General features: G+C 40.2%; 2 protein-coding genes across 3 annotated transcripts; one reads left to right on the top strand and one right to left on the bottom strand.

Annotated features, from left to right (window-relative positions):
• The first annotated feature begins 4,119 nt into the window (after window positions 1-4,119).
• On the top strand, window positions 4,120-12,286 carry nr2f6a (nuclear receptor subfamily 2, group F, member 6a). 2 transcript variants are annotated; one of them, XM_087810239.1, is made up of 6 exons: window positions 4,120-4,353; window positions 4,780-5,423; window positions 7,040-7,134; window positions 8,860-9,191; window positions 9,256-9,502; window positions 10,613-12,286. In XM_087810239.1, the coding sequence occupies exons 2-6, from the start codon at window positions 5,155-5,157 to the stop codon at window positions 10,885-10,887; spliced, it is 1,218 nt and encodes a 405-aa protein (XP_087666365.1). In that variant the 5' UTR covers window positions 4,120-4,353; window positions 4,780-5,154; the 3' UTR covers window positions 10,888-12,286. The 2 variants fall into 2 exon arrangements, with proteins under 2 accessions (XP_087666365.1, XP_087666364.1); XM_087810238.1 differs by having other exon boundaries at window positions 8,857-9,191.
• On the bottom strand, window positions 12,154-24,995 carry ocln1 (occludin1). Its single transcript, XM_087810237.1, is given in 10 exon segments — window positions 12,154-12,631; window positions 14,170-14,313; window positions 14,891-14,932; window positions 14,996-15,167; window positions 15,307-15,509; window positions 17,850-17,963; window positions 21,035-21,217; window positions 21,275-21,478; window positions 22,469-22,998; window positions 24,744-24,995. Coding segments are annotated over 8 exon segments (1,530 nt in total). The 5' UTR covers window positions 22,979-22,998; window positions 24,744-24,995; the 3' UTR covers window positions 12,154-12,631; window positions 14,170-14,211.
• Between the last annotated feature and the right edge of the window lie 84 nt (window positions 24,996-25,079).

The following is a 25,079-nucleotide window of genomic DNA, read 5'->3' as shown; positions in this document are numbered from 1 at the left end:
CTTACATACGTCCTATTCTCTAGTTCTTAAAGAAGTGGATTATGTTCAAGCCCAACATTATACATAAAGAGTTCCCATTTTTCAAGCTGAGAGCTAAACCCTTCTTTTCCATGCGACTTCCATTGGGACCAGTAAAACCTGGACCAGTAAAAGAAGGAAGCCCAAGAATGTACGGCTCACATAAGACAAAGTAAAATCTGAAATAACCATGAATCTTTTTTTAAATACTCTGGAAAACTGCAAATGACAGCAGTGCTATAAATGACTTTTAAAAACGGTCCATTTAAAAAATGTCTACCCACAGAAGAATGACATGTTTGTTAGGAAGAGAAGGTCATGTGTTCTGTAACCTTCAGAAATAGCATCCTATAGAAAGAACAAATAGTTAAGGCTGCAGCAAGGCTGAATAGCACTTTTCCATTACAGGTGATGAATAGTGGGGACTATATACATTCTTGCGTGTTCCCTAACTCCATCTTCTTTATTGATAGTGTCATAGGCCTACGCAGGAAGGGGGATGGCGAGCTTTTTCTTGGTTACAGTCGTCTTAATGTCCTATGAGGACAAAGAATTAGGCAGGTTTCATCAATGAATGAAGATTTTAATATTCTAGTCCAATAACTCCGCCCATGCTAGGTCTTCAATAACTGTTAAAGGTGACAACAACCAAATGTATCTAAAGATTATTGATTTCGATGGTGTGTTATGTCCTTCTTTGAGACCTAAGAGCTAGCTTAAACCCCCCTCCTGATCAAGGACCTTTTCTGATGATTCCACTCATCAACTGCCACAAGATAAGACTTCATGTTGGAGACCAAATGACCCACGTTCAGACAAGACTTAATGAATCCTTTACTTCTTTTTCCTGGCAATTTGGTACGCCCGTTATGGGAATAACATCCTGTCCCAGTGGGAGGAGTTCAAGTGTCTCGGTATGATGGATAGATAGGTGCTCAAGCCTCTTCAGTCATGTGTGTTGATCTGTCTTGAGGGACAGGGGGCTGAGTCAAAATGCAAAGCTCCAAATTCACAAGCCGATCTATAAATGCTACCTTCGCTTTCACATTAACAGGCCAAACAAGAGGTTATCGGCGAGGGTGAATGGACTCTCCTTTAGAGATGGGACAAATCCAGTCATTTACAGTCTGAAAGTAAAGCTTCTTCTTCCCTGGGCTTCTGGTCAGGAGGGATCTCGGAACACCTCTGAAGCACGGGAGAGATTACAATTGGCCTCCGAGCACATCTGTATTCCAGCAGAAGCTTAAAAGAGGCATCCGGCTTTAGTCCCTAATGTAGCTTATTACATCATACTTCACTACAGGTCATTCATGTGAAGCGACTTAACCATCACGGAGGTTCAAAACAAGAATAGCAAGAATCGAGGCAAGTGTCCACTGTACAGTGACATTTGGACACTGTTCCACCGTTTTAGGCCGAAACCTAATCACAAAAAGAGCTCATCTCTCTCCAGGAACTCACAACTCTTCCAGTTGCTAACGCAGTGGACAAGTTAAGGGTGCACGGCTTAACCGTATCATGGAGAGTCTTACGCTGCTGCATCCTAAAGGGATTGATGGATGAATCGGTGCCAAGTCCTCAGTGGCCAAATGAGAACGTACAAAGATTCATTTGTCAGTCAGGTCAGGACTAAAACTCAACACAAATTAAGTGTATTTGGGTCTGTTTAATATCCCTTATCAAAAAAATATGTATTAAAAAAAAAAAAGCTTTGTTCAATTATCTTTAGCCGTAATTAGTAACGTTATTGGATATCTACTTGCCGACACCCACGTAGGCCTTTTTAAAAAGGAGCTTTTGTTTGACCGGCCTAATCTTGCGCTACACCAGAAGTGACAATAAGCAGCCACAGTGGCCTAATTACAGGGAGTTTTTTTTCACATTACCACACACTCTCCCTCAGACACACAACCCTCTGATGACCCATTAGCCTGAACAATGGCCAGCACAATGCTTCTCTGTCACACAGGTCTGGTGTGTTCTCCAGGGGGGGGCAAAGACAGGTTGAAATGTAGGAGAAATGTCATAAAAGCGTCCACTGGGAGAGCAAGAATGCAGCTCGAAAGCTGAGGGATAGATAAGGGAACATGCTGCATACAGTGAATCCTTTAGGGCGCCGATGCTTTCATCTGATGTCGGCAGCCCACCCCCCCCTTGACATGGCTACACATTTACAAGCAGATTTATTGCTTATCTCGGAGATTCCTATCCATGCTTGTTGTGGCTGCTCTGCCCCTCTTTATCTGCAATTGACCCTGGGCTTTAGTGAAGCATGGCTGCCTCCGCCACTTTGACCTCTCGCCGTCACCTTCGACACAAATCTCTAAAGCCCCGAGACTATGGAAGCTCTAGCCCTCGTGGGTTGGGAATTAATGTCACACTTTCACGCCATCTTTAACCCTAACTTTTAACTTGTGATTTCCTGCCTTATGTCCACGAATATGGTTGTTTTTTGTTGTCCATCGTGAAGGGAGCGGAATCAGTATCTGAGGCTCAATAATGACGGCAGTATAACAGCATAACAAACAATATGGGTAACTAGCAATAGCAAGCTAGCTTCTTTTAAAAGCCCCTTTAGCTTGTGATTTTGTAGACAATTACATTTTCTCTTGAAGCTCACATGGTAGACCCTTGGAAACCAAATTGTAAATGTGACCTGATGAAAATAATAAATATGAAAACATGAAAAACAATAGGAAAGGAAAGGTTTTTATCAACAATACAGAGATGAGTTGAAATAATGGACTATCAAATACCAAACTCAGTCCTTTTAAATGTCATGGCATTGTTGTTTTAATAAGCTTTTCTGCCTCATATTCCAATGACCCAGTGTCGACTTCACTAACTTGATTTTGACACATTATGTTTGATATAAAAGTCAATAAAAATGCCAAAAAAAACAACCTTTTCCGCTGTGTTTAAGAGTGTTTATAACAGCTTAATGACAGCACATACACACACACACAGAAGTGTTGTTTATTCCATCACCCATGTTTCAGACGCTGCCCTTTAGGCACCTTGTCAGGTCGACTCACAGCAACTCTCCTCTGAAGTCGGACGGGGAGCTTACAACAATGGTCCTCGTCCATCCTTCAGTTAACATCGCGGGGGTTTGATTCGGGACACACTTGTTTCTTACCCGTTTTTTTTTTTTTTTTTTTTTAAAGATTATTGACTTTGATCCTGCAGTTAAGTGGTTAGTTAAGCTAGGTCAAATTAATCAAAAATATCTGCCAAAGTGTGGTGATTTTGTAATAAACTCCCAAAAGTTTTTTTATTCAGATTTTTCGGAAGACAATTTGATTTTTGGCGTCAAAAAACTTCAAAAGACTCGACGCTTCATATCTTCTTAGAAGACAAAAGAACAGACGAGCGCGTATTCGTTACAAGGCTTTGTGGTGATCCGGTTTTGTCCGGGTGTTTTTTTTTTCCGAGGCTCCGGGGTCATGCTCTCTGCATCTCTGAGGAGTGAGATCCTCCACATTCTTCCCGTGTGGGTGTGTGTGTGTGTGTGTGTGTGTGTTGCCCCCAACAGCCCACTCTCTTTGCTCTTTGACTCCATTGGCCATATAAGGCAGCCGGCACCATGGTTACCACAGGGCTTGAATAGCAGAGACGGCCCCCTCCCCCCTCTGCGCACATCAGCTCCCTCCTTCTTTTTTCGCCAACATCTCTCCCTGGCTAGGCTTGAACTATCCTTCTCTCAAACACAAATAGAAAAAAAAAAAAAAAAAAAAAAAGACAAACAGGAAAAAGGGGGGCGAAGCAAGAGGCAACCTGTCTCCAGCTGTGGCCATTTACTTGAACCATAATTTGATTTGGGGGCAAGGGCGGACGTGATGGGTGGGGGGAGAGATTTTCCTGGGGTGAGCCATTAGAGAGGGTCTTTCTACAGAGGAGAGGCGGCACACGGGGATAGGCCGCGAGCCATTAGTTCTTGGTGGACAAGCACTGACAAAAGGCTGGAGAAGCAGCCCGCATGGACGCCCGCGGAGAAAACCACGGACCGCTGAGCAAACACTCCCCGTAACAGTTTTCGAGGGATATCGTCACGTCCGTCCGTCCGGGCGAGGATAGAGAGCGCTTCCTTGTGCCGTGCAGACCCTGAAGGGGGGGAACAGAGGCTTGTTTGTGTTATTTGTTCACGGGAGCCGGCAGCCCCCTTCAGAATGCTCGAGAGCCGCCGCCGCCACCGCTGCTGTGTTGTTTTGCTTTTGCGGTGATCTGGAATATCTCGGTCGTGGGTCACGATGCCACTCGGCGGATTAGAGCAGAAGAGGAAGGCTGCCTCGCTGGATAGAAGGAAGAACTGACGGATTGAACCGACAACACAAGGTGAGCTTTGTGTACATGCGGACGCTTATATAAGAGCATTTTATATATATATATATATATATATATATATGTGTGTGTGTGTGTAGGGTTAAACGTGAAGGGCACTTTAAGACGGCTGGTCAAAGCCTCTCTCTCTCGCTTGGGCAGCAACACTGAGGTCCTTTCAGCCATTTCTAGAGACGAAGCTTGAAACGTACATGAATTATCTTAATACTCACATATATATATTTTAAAACAATGTAATAAGCAGTGTATTAACTGTTTTAATAATAATTAAAAGTACAGTTTGTTTGCTTAACTTGCAATATCGGCTAGTTTAAAAAAAATGAATAGTTATTAAAGTACTGCTTCATCATCTTTGTGTTTAATGTCTTTGTTGAGATAAAAGCCATTCATATTAAAGGTTTGTTTTTGTTTTTCTTACAGGTTCTGCAGCTGCTTGACCAGACATTGCTCAGCAAAAAAAAAAAAAAGAAGAAAGGGGAACAAAGACAGATGATGATAGTGAAATTCACAACAAAAGCTTAACTAAAAAAAAAAAAGTTGCATCACTAAAGACTGTTTCCAGGTCAGAGTGCAGTGGGCGGAGCCTAATCTGCCCTTGTTTTCCCTCCTCCTCTTCCTCACCGCCCGCTTTCCCAGTTAGTTTCACATGTGTTATTGACCCGAGCGCACGGATAGTTTAAAGAATTAATATATTTTTTAAACCACTTTACCTTGACAGCACACCAGGATTTAAAACATTTTTTTTTTGGGGTCTCGCTGTCGAATTTCCTCCCGCGGTTGTTCGGTTCCCAAGCGATGGCCATGGTGAGTGGGGGCTGGGGAGATCCCAACGGAGGCACCAACGGGCTCGGGGACAAGATCTACCTGAAGGGGGAGGAGGACGACGGCTCCCCGCAGGCCGGCGGCAGCGACATGGAGGCGGGCGAGGACGACAAAGGCTGCGTGGTGGACTGCGTGGTGTGCGGCGACAAGTCCAGCGGGAAGCATTACGGCGTGTTCACGTGCGAGGGATGCAAGAGCTTCTTCAAGAGGAGCGTCAGGCGCAACCTCAGCTATACCTGCAGGTGAGGGGCATGCCGGGAAATATGGCGGACGCGGCAACACAACGGCGTAATAACATGAGGTAGCCCTAGAATGATGGTAGGATGAATATTGAAGAAACAAAACTCACTTTTTTGACCTTAAAGACTCAGAGCTTTACAGTCAAATAGGGAATGTTTTTAAACTCGCTGTTGCTAATACAACAACTGTTTTTTAAAAAGTATGTCCAACAGTAGATAAATCACATTTATTCACTATTTCAACTGGAAATGGTTTTCCTAAATCAATGTATAATTGTTTAAATCGACTAAAATGTTGTTTTTAAGATACTACTTCCTTCATAAACAAACTAAAACTGGCTATGCTAACTGTGAATGCTACTATTAGCATTATGAACTAGCTTGATTCAGAAACCTTTATTGCCAGTTATGTAAACACAACATATGTTTATTTGAGTTGTGGTAGTAGTAGAGATTTAAATAAGATAACACTCAAAATAAGCAATCGAAGAACAGAACCAAGCACCAAGACAGCCATAATATGGCATAATGTGATTACTGGAGTCTGTGGAATATTGTATTCCATCAAGCGTCGTTGTTAATTATATTATATTACAATATAATTACATATTCCTTACGTTTTTGGGATGTAATGGACACCAGCATAAAATCAAATAGCATTTAATATGAGCCACTTGTTTTGTTATTAATATTGTTCAATTTTATTTACATAAAACAGAAAAAAACAGTGTTGTTGTTATAGTACTGGCGATACCATTTATCTGATTCTGACTTCAGCTCAACCGTTCGCTAGAGATGATTCAGATTAGAAAGTGACTATTACGAGAATGACTCTGGGCAACTTCACTTTAAAAGTTGTCCTGACATAAAGAAGTCCAGTCACGTGGACCCATAAACATTTTGAAACAGGCGTTATTCATGTACTGTTCATAATTAACTGTCATATAAAGGTAGTTAATACGTGTGTTATTATATTTCTGAGACACAATTTTACAACATTTATACAAGTGGAAAGTTACCTAGTCTAATAGATGTTGTTCTCACACTAGAAATAACTAAACTGCAATTCTTACGGCCTCCTTGTTACATCCAGCTGTTCCATAATATTGACCCTTTGCACATGTTGGTGACAGACAAAATAATCAATTGTCTTAATTCAAACACATGTTATGCTCTTTTTCTTTATTAGTTTACATCCCAATTTCATTCCGTACATTGCTGTAAAAATATGAATACAAAACAGCACACCCACATATCCATTTAATATACAGTATACATATATATCATTTAACGTCTTTATTATTCATAATGTTTGTGCACTACATGTTTCATTTGAGCAATTCCCTTTTTTATGTATACTCTGTAGAAATAATTCTGTAGCTGTGCTGCTAATACAGTACATATTTACCCACTGAGTGACGAGTAAAGGTTTATCTTATCTTAAAACATATATTGTTTTGTAGCTCACGTTGCACTAAAAATACACACAAGTTTTTATACTTTATCTTTTTTAAATATAATATCTAAAGTTGTGTTTTAGGATGCTATTAAATCCATACAAATACAAAGATTATTCAATATTTTCCTGGTTATATTCATTTATATTTATGTAATTCCAGGTCAAACAGAGAATGTCAAATTGACCAACACCATCGGAATCAGTGCCAGTACTGCCGCCTTAAGAAGTGTTTCCGAGTGGGGATGCGAAAAGAAGGTATCTATCCATAAACGTATCTTTTCTTCAGTCACAGATCTCTGAATCTGAGGTTATTAATCAATGAAGAGAGGGACTCGGGGAGTTGTTTTGCTAACGTCTTTGGCATACCGGCTGCAATTTGAGTGGTGTAGCGAGAAGTGAGAGCTAAAGGTCCTGCTGGGAAGAACAAACACTCATAACATGATGAATAAGCAATAAAAATAATCTCATCTTGGGGCAGACGTATCAAGCTGTTCCTTATTATGTTGTAATAACTGATTATTTTGCGACGATTAATGAGGTAGAACAAGTATTGTGGTTTAATGATGTAAATGAAACGGACCTTAATATTTAAGATTGAATATTTTTAAGACAAAGTCTACTAAAAAAACAGTAAAATGTATATTATTATCATTTATCTTGGCTTCAGAGAGCAGAGAAAAAGCCCACAGCTGTCCTGACACTATCAGAGTTAAGCTAACCATGTGTGTCAGCTCAATGCCAGGTACTAAGTGCCTTAATCTGTCGTCTGCCTAAGAGTGACTGAGAGGGAAGCTGCATTAAGACACCCGTGTCCATGAGTCATAAGCCCCTGGTTGACGCGACACATGCTCCGTCTTGTTGGCTCGATCGGGCTGAATCTAGTGCGGGATCCCACCTAATGTACTGAAGCCCTGTCTGACACATGACTCACGGGAATGTCGATACACGCGCTGAATCAAATAAACATACTGTGGCCAGACGTCAGACGGATAATAGTAGAACAGCTGAAATAATGACAGCTTAAAGGTGTCTAATTGACATTTTGGTTCGTTGTTCTTGCAACGTAACCCCTGATAATGAGACGCATTAGTGCTCCCCGATGAGACATTCGGTTGTTGATCACCTCTTATAAGGGAGGTCAGAGGTCAGGGTCGGCTGCAAATCGGCAGTCATTCACCACAATGGACAAACTGTCATGTTTTTCGAGTGCTTTGGTATGGATGGGTTCATCTATTGGGAATTTATAAGCTGTGGTCTGACACACATGTGACTATCAGTGGTTAGCTGAAGGAAATCTAAAGCCAAAACTAGCATTCAATTCTTGGTGACCTTTGCTCTTCCCTATAAAAGGTGGTTTTGCTTCGGCTATCTGTGACGTCAGAATATTGAATGGTTGGAACGTTGACACTTTGAAATATTTTGTTGGTTTTCAATTATTTAATTATTCATTTTAATAATTTAATTGAATGAGTTCGATATATATATATATTTTTTGCTTTAATAATAGAAGGTTAACAAATCGAATAGTTGAACGCTTTTATATCTACATTTTAAATAATTAATTGGTGGCATTAAATGGAATAAACGATGAGTAAGAATTTGAATAAAATAAAAAAAAGTACAAAAGTGTATTCAAACATTTGGAATTAGAATATAAAAACGTGTGTGTTTTCTGTCATTTTGAAAATAATCATATTTTTCAAAGTTTCCACAAGAAAATGTTAATTCAACCATTCCTTTTTTCAAGATGACAATGATATATGATATAATATATATTCTGATTTGCTTCCTTTCATAGTGGAAAGAAGAAGAAAAAGCTGTGAAGTGTAATAATTCTGTCTGAAACATTCAAACGATGCTAAACTCAGTTTTTCTCCTTTTCCAACTTCTCTCCTTCATCAACCCCAACTCTCTACTCATTCATCTATTCCATTTTCCTCCCCTTCCTCCCCCCCTTGTCCCCCAACCAAACTACAGCAGTTCAACGCGGTCGCATCCCCCCCCAGCCTAGCCTCAGCCCTTCCATCACGCCCTTAGGTGGCGCCGGAGGCCTCGGCGGTAACGAGTTCTACACCAACAACAACAACAACGGAGGCAGCGGCGGCCAGCCGGTGTCCGAGCTCATCTCGCAGCTGCTGAGGGCCGAGCCGTACCCCAACAGTCGCTACGGTCACCAGTACAACCAGCAGGCGGGTCCGGACAACGCCATGGGCATCGACAACATCTGCGAGCTAGCCGCGCGGCTACTCTTTAGCACGGTGGAGTGGGCCCGAAACATCCCCTACTTTCCGGAGCTGCCGGTGTCGGATCAGGTCAGTGAAAGTGTGTTCGGACATTTAAGGATTCCGACGGCGACTAACAGATGCGTCACTGCAGGTCGCGCTGCTCAGACTGAGCTGGAGCGAGCTCTTCATCCTGAACGCGGCCCAGTCGGCCCTCCCGCTCCATATGGCGCCCCTGCTGGCCGCCGCCGGCTTCCACTCCTCGCCCATGTCGGCGGAGCGCGTGGTGTCCTTCATGGACCAGGTGAGGGTGTTCCAGGACCAGGTGGACAAGCTGACCCGGCTGCAGGTGGACTCGCCCGAGTACAGCTGCCTCAAGGCCATCGCCCTCTTCTCGCCAGGTGAATGATGAAACCATTTCACGTTCGAAATCTGTGGAAGCTTTGCCTAGAGGTGCTCTCTGGCGCCACCCGCTGGTGCCACAATATGTTGCAACAAAAGAATTGTTGACTTTATGTTGAGCTTCATTCACTTGAAAAATCTCAATGTCCTTATGTTAAGATATTTTAAGATAAAATGATGCCTAAAATATTTTCTTATAAAGTTTCTAAAAGCAAGAAAGATTCTAAAGACACTAAGAAACATGTTTTCCTCGCCTTATTGGAGGATTTTATTTATGCTTCACGAGCAATTCCAGTGTCATTTGGTCAGTCAATATATTACAACAATACATTTTTAACGTGAATCTTATTTAATGATTTCATTTATTTCCTTTCAATATTATTCTATTGCACAGAAAGATATCACAGTCATATTTCAAATGGAGATCTGTCATGTTAAAGACACAACAAGAGGCCTTATGAAATCCATTCAACATTACACTAAGACTCCTAAAGCATGATATAGTTTTAAATAGAAAACAAATATTTACTTTTACATAAAATAAGATGTAAATTATTCCAGTTTGTGCATTGTAAACTTATAACATTTAGCCAACAACATGTTTATATTGTAGTAGTTGGATACTTGACTACCTTTTTATATAATTTAAAAGATACATTTAATATTCAAGCAATGAATCTCTTCTCATACATGATTGACTCCTTCAAGTTTATTAATATACATTATTTTAGAAATGTATTATTGTATAATAGTTGTTTTAGTTATAGTACAGGACACCAACAAACCTGTAAATTATACATTATACAACAAAATTTATGTTTTCTTGTCATGTAAATGCAATCAATTGATAAAAACAGTTTAGTTTAAGGGAAAATGAGTTTTTCCATCTTTCCCTTTCATTAATGTTAATGTTAATTGTTGTTATTGAAATAATGTAAACTAATCTTAAATTAAGTGATTCAATTAAACAACAACCCGAAAAAATGTTGTAGCTGCTGCTACCGTTATAAACTCATCAATCTGAATATTTTCTGTGAATTCAACTGGAGTTCATCACGACTCTTTATGTAACCTGCCCACACTATTAAGCAACTCTCCTCCTTCTATAGACGCCTGCGGGCTCACAGACCCGGTTCACGTGGAGTCCCTGCAGGAGAAGGCCCAGGTGGCCCTCACCGAGTACGAGAGGATACAGTACCCGAGTCAACCCCAGCGATTCGGCCGTCTGCTCCTGCGGCTCCCCGCCCTGCGAGCCGTCCCCGCCAACCTCATCTCTCAGCTCTTCTTCATGCGACTGGTGGGGAAGACCCCGATCGAGACGCTCATCCGAGACATGCAGCTCTCCGGGAGCTCCATCAGCTGGCCCTACGTCCCGGGGCAGTAGCCCTCCTCCGCGCTTGAGGGTTCCTGGATAGTGACGTCAAGAACCAGCATGAAAAAAAACTCAATGACTCATCAGATCCATGCGTGGTTCACGGGCCGCCAGCCAGTCCATCACATGCACTGTAAAGTTAAAAGCTTCTGCAGAGAGCCGGCCTGGAGGAGAGCCCACTCATCCACTCCTCACGACGACCTCCAGAGACCCCCCCTCCCCCCCGATATTGACAAGAGTCTCCTGTTGTGACTTTTTATCCATCGCACTGGCAACATGCAAACACTCTCATCATCAAATTGATGCGACAGGAGCTGGCACAACGAACTGAACACAGTCGGCGAAGCATTTCCAAGGCGTGTTGGTGGGATCCCCGAGGAGCTGGAATACCAAGGAATATTCACCAAAGTTATTTCACTGTCAGAGACGTTTTATAGAGAACTTTGATGGCATCATCCATGGATTGAATTGACAGGGCTCGTCAAGGTTTTTGAAGCACCAGTTCGGGACTAATACCTCACTAGACATCAGAATGATTCAAGTCTGAAGTTTTCGTCAAAACAAACCTCTAAATGTTCATCACCAGAAACCGCCTTCTTTTTTGACAACTGCCTTCAGTTTGACAAATGAGTTTCATAAACGTCTTGTGTTTCAAAAAAAAAAAAAAAAAAAGGCTCCACAAAGTCTTGATTTACAGAGTGACTGACGGGATACATGTGGCAAATACTCTCAGCGGGCAAACCAGTGTTTAAATTTTGAGTCGTCTTAATTCAGAACTGGATCTGGTTTCCTAGAACATGAAGGCATCATTCCCTCAAAAATGAACTGAAGTGTATATATGAATGCCAACCTTGTTTTTTCTTTTGCATGTTTACATTCTTTTGAATCTTTGCTCAGTTTGGATCGTTTGTTATTACATGATGTAATGAAACTTCCTTTTAACACTTAATATTGCTTTGACTTTTAGCTCCTAAATGTTTTTGTACATGTGTTTACATGGAAATACCTCTGTTTTTGTGGCTGATGTCAAAAAAAAAGTAGCCTACACACACTCGTGACACAGTTTCCTGTCATGTGAAGAGTCAAAACCCTTATGATTCTGGTGTCCAGGACTCACACTGGGAGATTCTGAATATCTCAAAAAAGGAGAAGAAATTCATCCGAAGACAAAATGTTTAAATGATGGAAAATTGTTTTATTAGTGGAAGCATTTTATCGACGAAGAAAAAAAAAAAGATAAATATTCTATTAATGTTTTCTTACCTTTGTGTTACTACGTTTTTGTATGTGTGGTTATCAAAAGAATCAAAAGATGTGTCTTTTGTTACGTCCGTTTGTTTTTTCAAACTACTTGAAAAGTGTTGTATCTACATCTGTATGAGGAAAATGCCAAATAAACACTGCAACATGCCGACGTGTTCCCGTTACTTTGAGCAAAGTGACAAAACGGAGTCGCGTAAGGGCGAGAATCTGGTGGTACAATGTGTATCACGATACAGGGGCAACACTACGAGTTATGTTGTTACTATAGAAACAGATTTGTTCAAATCCTCGACTTGATGTTGCAGAATTTACAGACCACATGACTCTTGACGAAGTCGTAACTGCTTATGTTGCTTTTGAAACCAAAATATGTCCAAACATTAGCTTTCAAAGCTGCTGGAGTCGACTGTATCCTCTCGTCCTCAGTCATTGCCAGGATTTCGCAGGGTTTCATTCTTCCTTAAGCAGTGAAGGACGTAACAGCAGCTGCCATCTAGAGGATGGACGTTTAATTGCAACACAAAAATGAAGAAAGGCAGTTAATATTGGAACGTTATTGTAAATAAAAATGAAAATGATATTATACACGTTGTTAAAAAATGATTTGAAAGCCAAAAAAACTATACCGACAATCGATACATTGCTGTTGAATATGGATACGGTATTTTGATATCATTGTATTGATAATTTCTCACACCCTAAAGACTTGTTCTCGTTATTTTGAGCAAAGTGACGCAAAACGTATACTTTGTAAGTACAGAGTTTTACTTAAGTAGTTTCTAAAGTCCAACTGAAATCATATTTCTGTTCAATGTTTTACTGCGAGGACTGGAGTCTGTGCTATAAATAAAGAAATACACTTTATTTAACAGATTAAGCAGAAACGTCATACCAATACTTGACTCATTGAGAATTTTAAAACTTATCACGTACAAAATCTTCAAACTCTACTTATAAATTAGTTATAAATATCAAGTTGCGTCACAACGAATAGCACAACCTGATCCATGAGATCTTGCTCAATCTGCTTTTTATTAAAAGCACAAAATCTATAGCAAACCAAGGTCCTCCCTCTGACTCAAGATGACACAGAACGACTGTGAAGTGTTTTTCTTAGGGACCGATTGTTTACTATCTCTTTCCTGTCAGCTGTTGGGGATGGATGGATGGATGGATGGATGGATGGATGGATGGATTAATGGTTGGATGGATGGATGGATAGATGAATGGATATATTGATGAAAGAATGGTTGGATGGATGGATGTTAGATGATGGATGGTTGGATGGTTGGATGGATAGATGACTGGATGGTCTGATGGATGAATGGATGGATGGATGTCTTAACTTTTGGATTGAGGAAACTGAAGTATTTTCTTCAGTTATTTATTTAGCTTTTTGCATCAGTTGTACTGTTTGGTTTCACTAATTCTTACTGGCCAAACCGAGCGGGGGAGTCGAGCAGGAAAGTGAGATGGATGGATAGATGGATGAATGGATGGTTGGATGGATAGATGGATGGATAGATAGATGGATAGATGAATGGGTGGATGGATAGATGGATAGATGAATGGATGGATGGATAGATGAATGGTTAGATGTATAGATAGATGAAAGGATAGATGGATAGATGGATAGATGGATAGATGGATGAATGGATGGTTGGATGGATTGATGAAAAAAGGTTGGATGGTCTGATGATAGATGGTTGGTTGGATGGATGGATGGATGGATGGATGGATGGATGGATGGATGGATTAACCACAGATTGTCAAATAATACAATCGTGGCTTATATTGCAAAAAAACAACTAATGACTTGTTTTTTGTTCTGTTTTAGCACCATTTGAAAAGTACTAGTAAGTGACTTGGATCTAAACCAGCTTAATGTCATTATTTCGATCCTACTATCAATAGTATATATATAGACACACACACACACACACACACACACACACACACATACACACACGAGTGTGTCCACGTGCAAACACAACCGTCGTGTACGCTTTTAAAAGGGTCAGCGTGACTCACTGAAGCTGTGGACTGGACCGTGACTCATCTGTTCTCCAGGGATCAACACAGGCCTCTGTCGTAGTTCTTCACCAGACGTTTGATGTGGAAGAGTTTCTGTCGGAGCTCTTTGCTCTCCTTCTTCTTACCCTGGTAGTCGGGAGTCTGGAGAACACATTCAGACCGTCAAACACAACATCAGTGCTTTATGTTGGTGAATATGATGCGTTGACAGGGTTGAAGGACGATCAATGACAAATAAATATAAACAAATACATGTCAATAAATTTATATTTATTAAAAACGTTTATACATTTGAGAATAAATGTCCAAAGAAACCGTTGAATGGAAATCAAATAAATAAATACATGAATAAATAATAGTTTAAATAACAAAATTAGGTTAAAATGTTTTAAAAAAAAGAAGGTATATATACACAGAATAGTACTGTAAAATCAATCAATTTATTTCAACATTTTTTTATTTATTCACACATTTATATATATATATATATATATATATATATTTTACATCTAGTTCTGTATAAAATTTTTTTTATTTTTATTTATAATTAAGTATTTTTTCCTAATTCAGACCAAAGGCTAGATCAGGGACAAAAACTGATAAATAAAATGTAGAAAACTTAATTAAAAAAACTAAATTAAAGTGACCAATCTGATGTTTTTTACCTTCATCTCTAAATTTGAAAGAAGGAACTAAAGGATGAACCAGATCTCCTCACCTTCTTCAGCTCTTTGAGTCTGTTGTACTCGTCTGCCACGCCCTGAAACAAACTCTGGATGTCACCGAGACGACTGGAGACCAAACAACGACGAGGGTCTTCTACCTGATACTTCCTGGAGTCGGGGTCCAGCGTGTCCAGCTCTCGACTCAGCTTGTTCTTCTGGTCGCTGATGTCGTCCATGTCCTCGCAGAGACGCTTGTATCGCTCCAGAGTGGAGTCGAACTCTCTCTTGTACTGCTGACGCTGCTGGTCCGATATGATCTCCGGGAACAGCCTGAGGAAGAAAAAGAGATTCAGACCTTTTAATAAAAAATATTTCACCAGATTCATTCAAGAACTTGAGGTGAAATAAAAATATTCAACACTTGTTTGACTCATTGGAACAAAACGAAAACCATTGAGTATCAACTGACCCGAAGAGGTTCTCCGAGTGGTCCTGGTCCAGTTCATTACCAGTGTCTCCTCCGGTGGTGTAACCAGTCTCACACTGGGACTCCCTGTTCTCCCTGACTGCAGGTTTCCTCTCGCCATCACTGTGATGGTGATGAGGTTTCTTCAAGCTGTCGGACTCGTCCGTGGAGGTTCTGGATAACAGTGGGTCCACGTTGTTCTGTTGCTGAGGTGCTCCTTCGAAAGCCTTAGTCCTGTCGAACCAGGAAGCGACAACAATATGAGATTATATACATAATGAATCATGTCATTTTATTAATAATCTTTTGTTTTACTCTATTGAAAACAACCATCGAGGGAACAGTGATTACATTTGTCATATTGTTACAGAGTAAACGTGAATACTTAGGTAAGAAAGTTGACCAGACTCTAACAGTCTCAAACCTTAACTAACTGTATCGAATGACATATCAAACCCATGTCTTATCTCGTGAGCAAATGGTTTTTGAATCGTGTCGCATCGTGAAGAGGATCCATTTGTATCATCAGGGGATTTCAGTGCATCGCATCGTATCGTATCGCTAGCACATCGTATCGTATCGGTAGCACATTGTACCGGTAGCACATCGTATCGGTAGCACATCGTATCGTATCGGTAGGTAGCACATCATACCGGTAGCACATCGTATTGTATCGGTAGCACATCGTACCGGTAGCACATCGTATCGGTAGCACATCGTATAGATCGGTAGGTAGCACATCGTACCAGTAGCACATCGTATCGTATCGGTAGCACATCGTACCGGTAGCACATCGTATCGTATCGGTAGGTAGCACATCGTATCGTATCGGTAGCACATCGTACCGGTAGCACATCGTATCGTATCGGTAGCACATTGTATCGGTAGCACATCGTATCGTATCGGTAGCGCATTGTATCGGTAGCACATCGCATCGTATCGCTAGCACATCGTATCGTATCGCTAGCACATCGTATCATATCGCTAGCACATCGTATCGTATTGCTAGCACATCGTATCGTATCGCTAGTGGATCGTATCGTATCGCTAGCACATCATATCGTATAGCTAGCACATTATATCGTATCGCTAGCACATCGTATTGTATCGCTAGATCATTGTATCGTATCGCTAGCACATCGTATTGTATCGCTGGCACATCGTATCGTATTGCCAGCACATCGTATCGTATCGCTAGCACATTGTATCGTATCGCTGGCACATCGTATCGTAGGCACATCGTATCGTATCGCTGGCACATCGCATCGCTAGCACATCGCATCGTATCGCTAGCACATAGCATCGTATCACTAGCACATCGTATCGTATTGCTAACACATCGTATCGTATCGGTAGCACATAGTATCGTATCGCTAGCATGTCGTATCGTATCGCTAGCACATCATATCGTATCGCTAGCATGTCGTGTTGTATCGCTAGCACGTACCGCTCGTGTATCAAATGCTGTCTTTAATCGTGCACTTCTCTAAGTGCACTGCTTTACAGTACACTGTAAGACAGTGCACGTACTTGTGCAGTGCGCACATTTTCGACAGGGTAGTACTGTCTCAAATCAAACACTGTCACTACACACTTGACTTGACATCTTCTACTTCTTTTTAAAGAAGAAGAAAACAACAAGAGGAAAAAAACAATTTCAATAAAGTTTTTTTTACCTTACCTTAATGCTGATTGCAACCAGGCGTGGAAAACCTATCGTCGACAGCGATTTTTAACCGAAACAAGTCACCAAGTTGTGTTTCATTATGTTATTATCATTGTGTTGTTTTGTGGTCAAATCTGTGAGACATTTATGCCGGTATCTGCTCCGAAGACGCGTCATTATTGACATAGCTTCTGTTTAGCGTCATCTACGTCACTAAAGCTGTGTCTCAAATGGCATACTTGCGTACTTAAACTAAATATATATATGTATGCATACACTTACAGGTGCATTTTCACCCAGCAGTAGGAGGATGACACGTCTTCGGTGCTGATACCAGCGTAAATATCTCGTAAATATTTGGTTTCCAAACTTGCAAAATGTGCTGCCAGCAGGTGTCGATAGTGTTCCTACAGCTGGTTGCAATAATCATTAAATAGTAGTAGAAGAAGAAGTTGTCGTGTCATTTCCGGTTAGTGCGTAGCGACAGTGTTTGATTTGAGACATACTATCTGTTGAGAATTTGAGTACTAGTTACTAGTACTACACTATCCTGATGCATACTGTAAGATGGCGGCCGTTTAAGGGTGGAAAGATCGATCCACACTTTTTTTTCTGGCCAATTGAGTCATTGCGCACTACATTTTCGCACACTGCTCATCTGGACGTACTTGTGCACTCAAAACATGTGTGTAAGTGCAGAAGTGTGCGACACACACCCAGGATGTCCCTGGTGCGTTCATACGATTAACTGTAGTGAAATTGTGTAATTTTAGAGAAAATTACACGATAATTAATTGATGGGAGGAGGACCTGGGACAGACCCAGGACACACGGAAAATCGCGTGACAAACACCTGTACGTGGTGAGGCGGGCGTCGTACTCACACGCTGCCGTGATCGACACCTTCACTGCTCACCGGTCCGTTACTGTAGCTTCCGTTTCCGGTCCTGAGGTCGACGGCTGCTCGCTCTGACACCACCACAGTGGGAGCTCGCTGAGGACGAAAAGTTAAAGATGGAAAAAAAAAAGACACACAAGTCACTGAGGAAGACACACAAAAAGCGTAAGACTGGGATGAACCAGAAGGAAGGAAACACTTTTGTCTGCCGTGATCCAGAGTCTCTCTATTATTGACGACGTCTCGTCTCTGGCCTACATCTGGATCCGACTGGAGTCGCGCCGGATGAGGGTCTATGAGCTGATGAACGCCGCCACAGATCTCATGAGCTTCCACATGCAGATGATCCGCCGTGTGGAAACTAAACATGCGGGAGCGAGAAGGCTTCGACAGACACAGGGTTTTTTTTTTCTGCTTCTTGTTTTGTGGATAGAATTCTCCGCAGAGTTGAATTATTTAGAGTCTGTTACATGCGTGACTGTACAGTGTGACATACATCCAGGGTTTGAGTGAACAACTCTATGAATAATATATCAGAAATATAAATGCAAACTCATGAAATATATGAGATTAACTGGCGCCTCAACAACCACCTAAGTATATATACTTGTCATGGCAATAATACAGTTTGAACACTACACTTCCCATGATGCATTTTGATAATTGAAGCAATAATGAGAGCTAAACACAACATGTATGTATTCTATATTCACCTTTTATTTCTGACATTTCAACTAACTCCTCAGAAGTTTCTACTACTTAGGCTCAAAAACAAATGTGTTTGTGGTATCCCTTGTGTGGCCTTTTGTTTAAGGTGATCGACCTTCACCGCTGCATATGAATTTATAGAAGCCAGGGAGGTCGTTCACCTTGACCCAGAGACAACACAAGGGACACCACAAATACATTTGTTTTTCCGGGAACTTCGGGTCATCTTGACCCATAGATAACACAAGGGTTAAGGAGATTTAAACTCACTTCCCAGGAGTTCAACAACTTATAAACAATTTAGGATAAATTCCCAATGACATATTGCAAGTGTATATACAATTGTAAATTATTAAAAATCTGATAAATGGACATAGCTATGGTGATGAGTTCAATGAGAGGGGATGAGATGTAGAAAAAGGGTGTTGGGGCCACGCTTGTTTATTGTTTGTTGTGTCAAAATGTGATTTTATTTTAGTTAAAAACAATGACTTCTGAATTGACAGAACCATTTTTCAGAATAAGAAACTTTTATTTCCAATGTTGCGAACACAACAAAGGATTTTTTTTGTGGTGTCAGAACCGAATAAAAGCATAAAATAATAATGCACAAAATAAGCAATAAAAAAACTACTTTATTTTAAACATATTTGCATAATTCTAAGATTCATCATTTTGCTTGAAAACCTGAATATAAATGTGTTTATAGCAATTCAATAAACTGCCTACTGGAAGTTTAGCTATAAATTTAGGTTTAAAAAAAAAAAACACCTAACAAAATCTAAATCAATTAACATGAATCAAACTGTATTTCACTTTTTTCCTCCATGAGTTCTGCATATTCTAGTGAAGCCACGGAGATAAATCTGCAGCAGCAGACACTGAATCATTTACCGCCGCCACGCTCTGTGGGGATTCACAGCAACACTGAGGATACTGGAGCCTTTTATACATTATACATGACACATTCATTATATATGCCGTCCTGCAAGGCAGGCGGCTTCACTGGAGACGCCACAGAGCTGCAGAATATTGCTGCGTCTCCACGCCGGGCCGTCAGATGTAGGCCAGGAAGCTAGTGAGGAGCTCAGCCCATTGGTTTTTAATGAGTCGTGAGGGGAACGCGCCGAGGGTTGAGAACATGTAGCGCTGTGATGCCGACAACTGTGTCCAGCTGGTTTTGGGTGGAACACCGAAAATATTCTTCGTATTCTTCCATCACGAACGACATGGAGGCGCTAACTTGTTCTCCGGGCTCTTCCAGAGAGAGGAGAGGGCGGGGCTAACCGCAGTTTGATTGATGTGTCACTATCCAATCATTCAGGCCTATATACATTTATTTTTTTATTCACTTTTTATTCTGTCCATGTGCAATAATAAATAAAAGGAATGTCAATAAAAATGTAATTTAATTGATAAGATAAAATAAGTTATACGTTAGTAGGAAAAGATTCAACTAAATATACTAAAAATAAAAATAATAAACAAGAAACTTAAGATTCAATTTGGGTGAAAATGTAGCTTTGATTTATAACTAACTTTATTTTCACTAATATGAATAAAGACTTTTTTATTTCACATATTTTTTTAATTCAGTTTTGAATCTGTCTGTGTGCAATAAAATCCCTTGATTTCAATTAAAATATTTAATTTAGTTGATAATAATGATAAGAAAAAGTAAGTGGGACAAGATTACACTAAATAAAAAAAATAAAAAAATAATAATAATAATAATAATCAAGAAATTTAAGATTAAATTTGGATGAAAATTTAAATTAAAAAAATAAAATTTTAATAATACAAACAAGTAACGAAATAACAAAAAACAAATCTTTCAAAGTTGGATTGACGGATAAGAAAACTTGACTTTCCCAATAAAATAAATAAATAAACAACAATTTATCTGATATGTGGATAAAACCTTTAAGAAAGGGACTTAAATAAAAACAAAAGATCTGATAAGTCACATGATTAGCGTTGAGGAAAAAGGATAATACAGCAAATTATCTAAAAACTCCAACTTGTTCAATCCAATCATCAACATATAAAATAGTTTTGTTCAGTTTGAGTCATGCGAGAAAAAACATGACTCAGCAATTTGTAAGCGACCTGCGTCTGCTGACCAGTTGCTTTTGTCTTCATGGTTTCACTGATATCACCGGCGGGTTAATGATCAGACAGAGTGAAACCTGTGTGCACGAGATAATCCATCATGGATCACTATGACGAGGAGGAAGCTGCTCATTAACTAGCAGGAGGTGACAATAAAAGCCCTGACAGGACGGAAATATCTTCAATTTCCTTAACATTAATACAAATAATAATAGATTTCGGTCATTTTAATAAGTCCTTTGAAAGCTGCAGTGCATTCTGGGACATACAGGGGTGGTGTAGTACTCTTAACATTAGTAAAAACATTCTAAAATGGTGTTGGGGTGAAATATATTTATATTTAAGACCTGTTGTTGGACACCCAGACTCACCCAGTCCTGGACGTCGTGGACCTCCGACCTCACCGGCTGCCGGTCCCAGTAGATGTTGTCTTTACCGTGCCTCCAAATCTTGCTGCGCGTCTTGTAGGCGTAATACGCGGCCAGGGAGAGCGCCAAGACCACCATCAAACCCAGAACCAGACCCACAGCCTAAAGGGTGGATCCTGCGTTAGACCAGAGGACCAGGGGAACATCTCGTGGACTCACCTCCTCGGGGTCCATGTAGCAGTAGTGCATCAGGTACTGGTTGTACAGGGGGAGCCCGGGAGGGGCCCCGGGGCCCACGCCTGCACTCAGGCTGGGGTTGCTCTGGATGTTCTGGCACATCCTCAGCATGGGGTTGTACAACATGCTCTGCGAGCTCTGGGAAGTGGGGTTGACCCCGATCACGAAGATGATGTCGATGATTCCCTAGAAGACCAGAAGACAAGACACAAGTCAACCATCCGAACAGTTCTCTTGTTGTGTTTGTTATAACACAGTCATTCCGAAACAGTGAACTCCCATAATGCCTTTCTACTAGGGGTGTGTATTGGTAAGAATCTGGCAACACGATACGCATCAGGAAACAGTGGCAATTATACGATATATTGTGATACTGTAGGAACAAGGATATATTTGTAGTATTGTCCGAGTACTTGACTCTGGTGTTGCAGAGTTTACAGACCACATGACTCTTGACGAAGTTGTAACTGCTTTCATTTGTTTTGAAACCAAAATATGCACAAAAATCAGCAAAAAGACCTGCTGGAGTCGACTGTATCCTCTCGTCCTCAGTAATCACCAGGATCCCATGCTATTCGATTCATCTCTTAGTAGCAAAAGACGAAATGAATGCCGAAAGTTTTAATGCGAACAGAACAATAATAAATAGAAAAATTAAACATTTAAAAAAATTAAACCACAAAGAACCTTCCCCACCCCCCAAAATGTATATATATTGTTACAGTATATTGTATCAATATTGTATCAATATTTTCTGACACCCCTTCTTTCTACACAATGTTCTATATAGGCTAATTGCCTGATTGGTCGCTACAATAACGTTTTTAAATTCTACATCTATGATCTATCGATCTATCTATCTAGAGATGTGATTGGTTGGCTGGGCGGCAAAGCATTATGAAAACAGTTCAGGTCAGGTCAGTGACAAATTGATAAAAATGGTTGTAGTGCACGTTCTACAAGTGACTAAAAATGTTAGCATTTTAGCATGTTAGCATTTAAAAATCGGTTGCCATTGAAGTGTGAAGCACTTTTAAAGGTAATTACTCGAGGAAAACTTGTTAAAGTACATCTTAAGAAGTTCTCTCACTACCATTGAGGATCTAGAGTAGGACCAACAACCATGAGGTGAACACTGGACCACCATCTAGAATCGCCTTCTTGGTTTCCCCTCACCTGCAGTATGGCTAAGATGATGTCACAGATGAACGCCGTGAGGTAGAAGCGTCGCCCCCTCATGGCCGGCGACCTGGAGAAACTGGCCACCAGGAACCCGAGCGAAACCACGAAGTTTATAGAAGCCATAGTGAGCATGGCCGCCTTGGCCGACTGCGGCGTCATGTACGAGCTGCTGTATCCGTAACTCCCGCCGTAGTACCCGGAGCCTCCTGTCGCTCCCACGCCGTAACCCAGCCCACCCATGTCCCACACCAGCGTGGACGCCACGCAGGCGAATATGAGGAAGCACATGAGCGTCGCGACGCCCTGCAAGGTTTTGAAGAAGCCCGGGGGAGAGAACCAGAGGTAGAAGAGCTGAGGTTTGTCCTCCATGTAGTCGGGGGGGAGCTGGTAGGTGTACGACGCATGCTGGCTCTGGGCCCTTCTCGGGGGGTAGAAGCTCTGGCTGGTGGTGCTGTAGGGGGGGCTGTAGAACGGGGGGCTGTCATAGTGTCGAGGCTCATACATGCTTCAGCTTATCTCTGGACCTACAACAATAAAAACAACAAATCTTAGGATCTTAGAAGATACAGCCTGGAAGGATTTCTCCCTTCTGGTCCTGAAGCGTGTTTAGAAACCATCAGTAGATTCTGATCCACAGACCTCAGAGCCCGAGCTGGGGTGTAAGGCTGGATCAGATCACTGGTGTAAGGAGGAGTCTGCCCATGAAAATATCATAGTAAGAACCAGAATTTTAATATGGATCCTGAAAGAAACTGGAAGCCAGTGAAGAGTTTTTAAGGTTCGGGAAAATGTGAGTTCTTCTACTAGAGCAGGTCAGAATTCTCGCTAACACTAATTAACTCAAGTAATTGAGATAACACAAGGGTTAATATATAAGAATTATATATGATACATCTATATCTATATAATATATAAGTGTATTATTGATTTAAAATGTATATTTCTCTTTTGCTTTCAATATTTCTATTTATCATAATTCTTATTTTTTTCCATTTACTGTTTAATGTTATTTTTCTTATTATCAAATTTGATATTTTACATTTTTGTGATTTATTTAATCTATTAACCACGTAGGATTAGATATCGAACACTCAACTTGCACCTATAAGAAACCATCGTGCCTGGAGTTGCCTCATGATAAATACAACCCTGCTGAATTTATAATAAGATTTTTCTTTTTCTTATGAGTTTTATTAAAGATTATTAAAAAGTCAGAAACTGCCGTTATGTTTTCTTCTAGACCCTGAAGATATCAGTGCACACACTCACTCATTATCCACCCCTGAAACCGCTCTCCGGTTTCACTGACCCAAACTCCACAGGAACCCGAGCCACGAAGCTTCAATAATTCAGACGAACAGCAGCAATGATGCGCACAGAGAAAACCATGCATGTGTTTTCTGTAATGACACACTATTCTCCCAGCTGAGCACTGAAATAACACAATTTAGCTATTTATAGTTCACATCATCGTTCATGTAGGCTTCGTTTTGAGAATATAATTGTATTAATCCTTCCACAATAGAACATATATATGTGGTGCTTTCAAGTACAGACTTCAGTCAATGACTCCTTGTTAAGAAATGCTTAATATAAACTTGAATATGTTATAAAAAACATTAAAATGTACATGTTTTGAGGGTTAAATTGAACATATAGTGAACAATAAAATGTAGATCTTAAATTTGCCATACATAGTAAGTAGTAATTATTTGGCCTAATTAACTTTTATTTTAAAGAATGTATTCACTTATCCTTATTTATTATAATTTTATTCAACTATTTTCACATTTTTATTTTAATTAAAATACATATTTTAATTAAAAAATATATTAAAACGTTATACTTTTATGATACTGAATAGAATTACACATCAGAATAATAACTGCTTTATATTTTCAACTAAAATATTATGTACGAAATATTGTATATGAGAAAAGAGAAAGAAAATAAAAATTAATACAACATGTAGGAAACATCAATCCAACTTATTCTGATTTGTGTTTTTTCCCCATTGTTTTATTTCTATTAACATCGTTTTGCTGTTGTTTTTGTTGTTGTTTACAGTTATTAATATAAATAAATATCGTTCGATTGAGAAAAACAAATTAAATTTAAGTTATTTAAAATAAAATAAATAGCAGCAAATAAATAAAAAAGGTTAAGAGCTCACTCAAAGCCGACAACGTATTCCATGTATAGTTAATATAATAAATATTTCAATGTATGACACTCCTTATTATCGATCAGCTCTTACGTCACAACTTACCCAGACAAACGTGGTTCAACTTTGATCTTCACTTTCAAACTTCACAGTTGAACTATCGCGTCACCGGACACATCCGCGAAAACACGCCATGTTATCTCCGGACTAACAACTGTATTCGGTAGATAGAAAAAAATAAAATAAAGTAAAATAAAACGCACGGAGCTTCTAACCGTGAACACCTGTGGACCGCTGTACTCGGAGTGATTCTGCGCATGCGCGGAGGTGACTGTCATGGCGGCGAGGACAGTAAAAAAAGAAAGAAATCACGTACATTTTGAAACAATGAAAAAAAATAAACGGACAAAATCAATAATAAAAATGAATTATTCCAACTGG

This window comes from Callionymus lyra, chromosome 16 (genome assembly GCF_982586985.1).
Source record: "Callionymus lyra chromosome 16, fCalLyr1.hap1.1, whole genome shotgun sequence".
NCBI lineage: Eukaryota > Metazoa > Chordata > Actinopteri > Syngnathiformes > Callionymidae > Callionymus > Callionymus lyra.
This window is presented reverse-complemented; position numbering and strand designations above follow the sequence as displayed.